At 43.7% G+C, this 4,569-nt stretch overlaps 1 protein-coding gene across 1 annotated transcript in view; it reads right to left on the bottom strand.

Annotated features, from left to right (window-relative positions):
- Nucleotides 1–4,569, bottom strand: part of NOX4 (NADPH oxidase 4) — a gene marked incomplete at its 3' end in the record, with an annotated part of 65,606 nt that overhangs the window by 46,738 nt on the left and 14,299 nt on the right. The window contains exons 4-5 of the mRNA XM_029285873.1: nt 1,891–1,988; nt 372–399 (exon numbers count right to left, since the gene is read on the bottom strand). Of these exons, the coding sequence (XP_029141706.1) occupies nt 372–399; nt 1,891–1,988 (126 nt within the window). The remainder of the gene's footprint in view (nt 1–371; nt 400–1,890; nt 1,989–4,569) is intronic.

The following is a 4,569-nucleotide window of genomic DNA, read 5'->3' as shown; positions in this document are numbered from 1 at the left end:
TATTAATCCATGATTGCAGCTCTGGGCATATTTATTTAGCTCTAAAGCAGTGGAACAAATTCAAAATGCATTACATATGGAATCAGGGAGTCCAAGAAGGGGACAGTGTTGGCTAGGTTTTAGGAAAGCTGGAATGTTCTTAGTTCATTTTCATTTAAAAATATTTGAATCTCTTGTCTCAGGACACTTTTTTTTTGAAATGCACAAATTATTGCATGCATCTCACACACAAACGCACACACGAAGACACAGCCAGACGGCTCCGAGGATGAATGACAGTGCTGGTATTAAGAGCCCAATTTTGTTTCTGTTTTTCAAAGCACTGTCCAGAGGTTTTATTGCATAATTCAACAAAGCTTCTTCTGAGTTACCTGTTGCAAAAAGGAATTTCCTGGGATCCTAGAAAACAGAGACAGACACAAACAGTATGAATGATTTAGCAAGGCAGGAATAAGTCCATCAGCATTCTCAGCCAGAGGCATGTTTCTGGAAATGCTGAGCTTGACTTTAAACAAGCTGTCTAAATCATACAGTATCTCTTATCTGAACCTTTTTCAAATGTTGCCCAAAAATTGCAGGGGATGGAGTAGACATATCCTAGGCAATTAAGAGTGAAAATGGAAGAGGAACTCTAAAAAGAAAAATTGGACCCCCTAAATATGTATCCAAACTAGAATACATTTGTGCATGGGGTTTTTTTTGGGGGGGGGAAGAATGACGATGAGGTTCTCAACATAAGCAAAAATATTAAAAAATGTAATTTAAAGTCAAGGTGTGCACCCATGATATGTACATTTAGGGAACATTGCCTAGGCCAGACATATCAAACACAACGCCCAGGGGCCGGATGCGGCCCGCAAAGTGGTTTCATGTGGCCCGCGAAGCCATCCTGGAAGCAGTGAGGGAACGGTCCCCACTGCCTTGGCCCTGGCCGGACAGCCGGGAACCAATGTACAATTTTGTGGTGGCCATCTATGCTGAAACGCATTCAGTCTCCCTCTGACTTTGCCCTGGTACCCATCATGAACAACCTGGCTAAGGAGAGCAAGCACAGCAGTAGCAGCCTTGAGGAGGAGGTAAGTGCAGCTGGGCGCCCCCTTGGGGAAGTGGGGCTGGGTTTGGTGCCACGGGTGCTCGAGGGCCAGGCTGGGCATTTGACCTCTGCTGCCCAGGGTTCCGGGCAGCCTGCACCACCATCCAGCCCCCCGCCCCACATGGCCTGAGAGGAACAGTGAGGCTCCTCCAGTGGACCATGCCTTGGCACTTGCCCTGGTCCCACCCCCTTCTGCCAGAGACCCTCAGATCTGTCCCACTCCTGCCCAGGCCCCCCACAGGCATCCTTGACGCAAACGATGTAGATCTGGCCACGCCCACCCAGGCCACACCCACTCCCTCCATGCTCACCCAGTAGGCCGCACCCACCCTGGCCACACCCACCTGGCCCCCCAAGGGCAACTGCAATGCTGATGCGGCCCTCAATGAAATTGAGTTTGACACCCCTGGCCTAGGCTTTAAACTGGAATTGTAAGGATTTGCCGATGGGAAGCCTTGTTATCTGAAAGTGCCCTCTAAAAAAAGCCAATATTGAGGATAATGTTTAACCTGAGAATAAGAATCACAACTGGGCAACCCGCTATTAGAAGTGAACACACTCATCTTTCTCCCTGACCTTCGTGGAAGTCTTCTCCAAGTCAGTGTCCCCCAGAAGAATGGATACTAGAGCTCCTCAATGTCTAATAAATATGGTATTTGTTGAGAATCCTGGCAGTTTAGCTCCAAGTTATCTGGATTGTAGAAGCTTACTACAGGCCTCTCACTGCCTGGCTGTCAAAGGTCACCCAAGAAACAACAATTTTAAGGAAAAAAGAAATCAGATATTGGCCTTCTCACTTCACCACGGTAGCTGGCTGCATTGAGCGCGAGGAACTCTTCGCTGTAATTCATAGAGAAGTTCAAAGCGTTCACCAAGTGGGCGGCAACATGGATCACTAAAACAGAACGAAGAGCTCATTTCACCAAAATACAAAGTGGAGATCTTTTCTAGCAAAAAAAACTGCCCCTAGGAACATATGGGATTCCCTTAACGACTGCAGTGTTCGCTTAATGAACATTGCATTCACTTGACAAAAAGTAGTAGTAAAATCCGGTCTGGTCACATAGGTACCTTGAATTATAATCGTTATGACTTAACGATGGAAATTCCCAGATCCATTACGGTCGTAAGTCAAGGACTACTGAAGTAGAAAAAGCAGCCTTTTCAAAGAAGGTCTAAGCATGGATTTGTCTAAGCATGGATTCCCAGACAGCCATCTTATTCTTTCTTCAACGTAAGCCACTTTATAGTATTGCTTTTCCAAAAAGCACCACTACAGTTTCATTCTGTGGAGAAAGCTCTTCCTGAATCCCAGAGCCTGTAAGCAATCCCCATTCCCTCTTCAGTGCATTGTAAAAATTGTATTTTGACCCAATGGGGGGTCAAAACAGTAAACCCGGTGGTGTTTTGTGAAAGTTGCTATTGTGTTTCAAACCAAGCATGGGCTGATACTTGCAGGACAAGAAGCCTTGGTAAGGCCACACTTGGAATACTGCATCCAGTTTTGGTCACCACGATGTAAAAAAAGATGCTGAGACTCTAGAAAGAGTACAGAGAAGAGCAACAAAGATGATTAGGGGACTGGAGGCCAAAGCATATAAGGAACGGTTGTTGGAATTGGGTATGTCTAGTTTAACGAAGAGAAGAACGAGGGGGGACATGATAGCAGTTTTCCAATATCTCAGGGGCTGCCCCAAAGAAGAGGGAGTCAAGCTATTGTCCAAAGCACCTGAAGGCAGGACAAGAAGCAACGGGTGGAAACTAATCAAGGAGAGAACTAAGGAGAAACTTCCTGACAGTTAGAACAATTAACCAGTGGAACAACCTGCCTCCAGAAGCGGTGAATGCTCCAACACTGGAAGTTTTTAAGAAGAGACTGGACAGCCATTTGTCCGAAATGGTATAGGGTTTCCTGCCTGAGCAGGGGGTTGGACTAGATGACCTCCAAGGTCCCAACTTTTTATTATTATTATTATTATTATTATTGTTGTTGTTGTTGTTGTTATTATTACTACTATTACTATTATGAGGATGAGGATGAAGCAATGGATGGAAACTAATCAAGGAAAGACCCAACCTAAAACTAAGGAGAAATTTCCTGACAGTGAGAACAATAAACGAGTGGAATGAGTTGCCTGCAGAAGTTGTGGGTGTCCCATCACTGGAGATTTTAAAGAAGAGACTGGACAACCATTTGTCTGAAATGGGTTTCCTGCTTGAGCAGGGGGTTGGACTAGAAGACCTCCAAGGTCCCTTCCAACTCTGTTTTTCTGTTATTTTTAGTCACATTCCTTGCCCCTCTCCCTCTCTCTCTCTCTTTCTCTCTCTTTTACCCTTTGGAGTAATCCAGCTGATTTTCAGGACTCAGTTTGAAATCCTATTTTTGCAAGCATTTGCCTTGACCTCTCAAAGGGTCTTCACACAGTTTTGTGTGAAATGTACCGAGGGTCCAATTAATTTTGGATATCTTTCTCTTCGCCTGTTTCTAGGTGGCCTGGTACTCAAGGGTATTTTAACTGAATATCCCTGTTCAGTTCAAACTGGAAAGCTGGAGAACAGAGGATAACCTGTGTGTACTGAGTTTTCAAGTGAGGTCTTTGGGGTCCCTATTAGTCAGAAACTGGGATTATTGTATAAATGTTTCTTTTCGTTGTAGTCATCTGAATTCACCTCTTATCTAAAATGACACTATATTTTGTGCATCTAAAACTCTCCAAAAAGAAATTACAAACATCTGCTAGCTATTTCTATGGTTCCTACCTTTAAAGTAACTATTAATTCTTCCATTTTCATCTCTCTTTTACCATCAAGCTTACAATATTTGGGTAATATCCATTTTGTAATAGTCTGAACAGCTATTGTTCAGATAGATTTCCCCTTTTTCAAAGCACAACGAATAGCCTAGAATAGTCCCTGCTGAATTTCAGGAAAATATTCTTTCCTTGATGTGTTCCAATAGATCAGGGGTCCCCAACCGGGGGTGCAAGCACCCCCTGGGGGGTACGAGACTATATCCCAAGGGGTGCAAAAACTTGAGTTTAGAAGTTTCAAAATTATAGTGTATATGCATAATTTGTTTTGAACTTTTGTAAGGGTGTGCAAGAATATATCAGAAGCGTTTTAGGGGTGCGGGGTATAGAAAAGGTTAGGAACCACTGCAATAAATGGACATTTCAATGTTCATGTGAATGAGGTTTGATAGCAAAAAGAAGACTTCAGTAATGATTACTTAATCTTTTTGAAAGGATGGAAGGATGGATGGATGGATGGATGGACGGATGGATGATGTGCCAAAAAAGATGTTGAGACTATAGAAAAGAGTGCAGAGAAGAACAACAAAGATGATTACGGATCTGCAGGCTAGAACATATGATGAACAGTGCAGGAATTGGGTATGTCTAGTCTAACAAAGAGAAGGATTAGGGGTAACATGATATTTCAATATTTGAGAGGCTGTCACAAAGTAGAGGGGGGGG

Source organism: Protobothrops mucrosquamatus, unplaced genomic scaffold (assembly GCF_001527695.2).
Source record: "Protobothrops mucrosquamatus isolate PMUCROS unplaced genomic scaffold, P.Mucros_1.0 scaffold2405, whole genome shotgun sequence".
NCBI classification, from domain to species: Eukaryota; Metazoa; Chordata; class Lepidosauria; order Squamata; family Viperidae; genus Protobothrops; species Protobothrops mucrosquamatus.
This window is presented reverse-complemented; position numbering and strand designations above follow the sequence as displayed.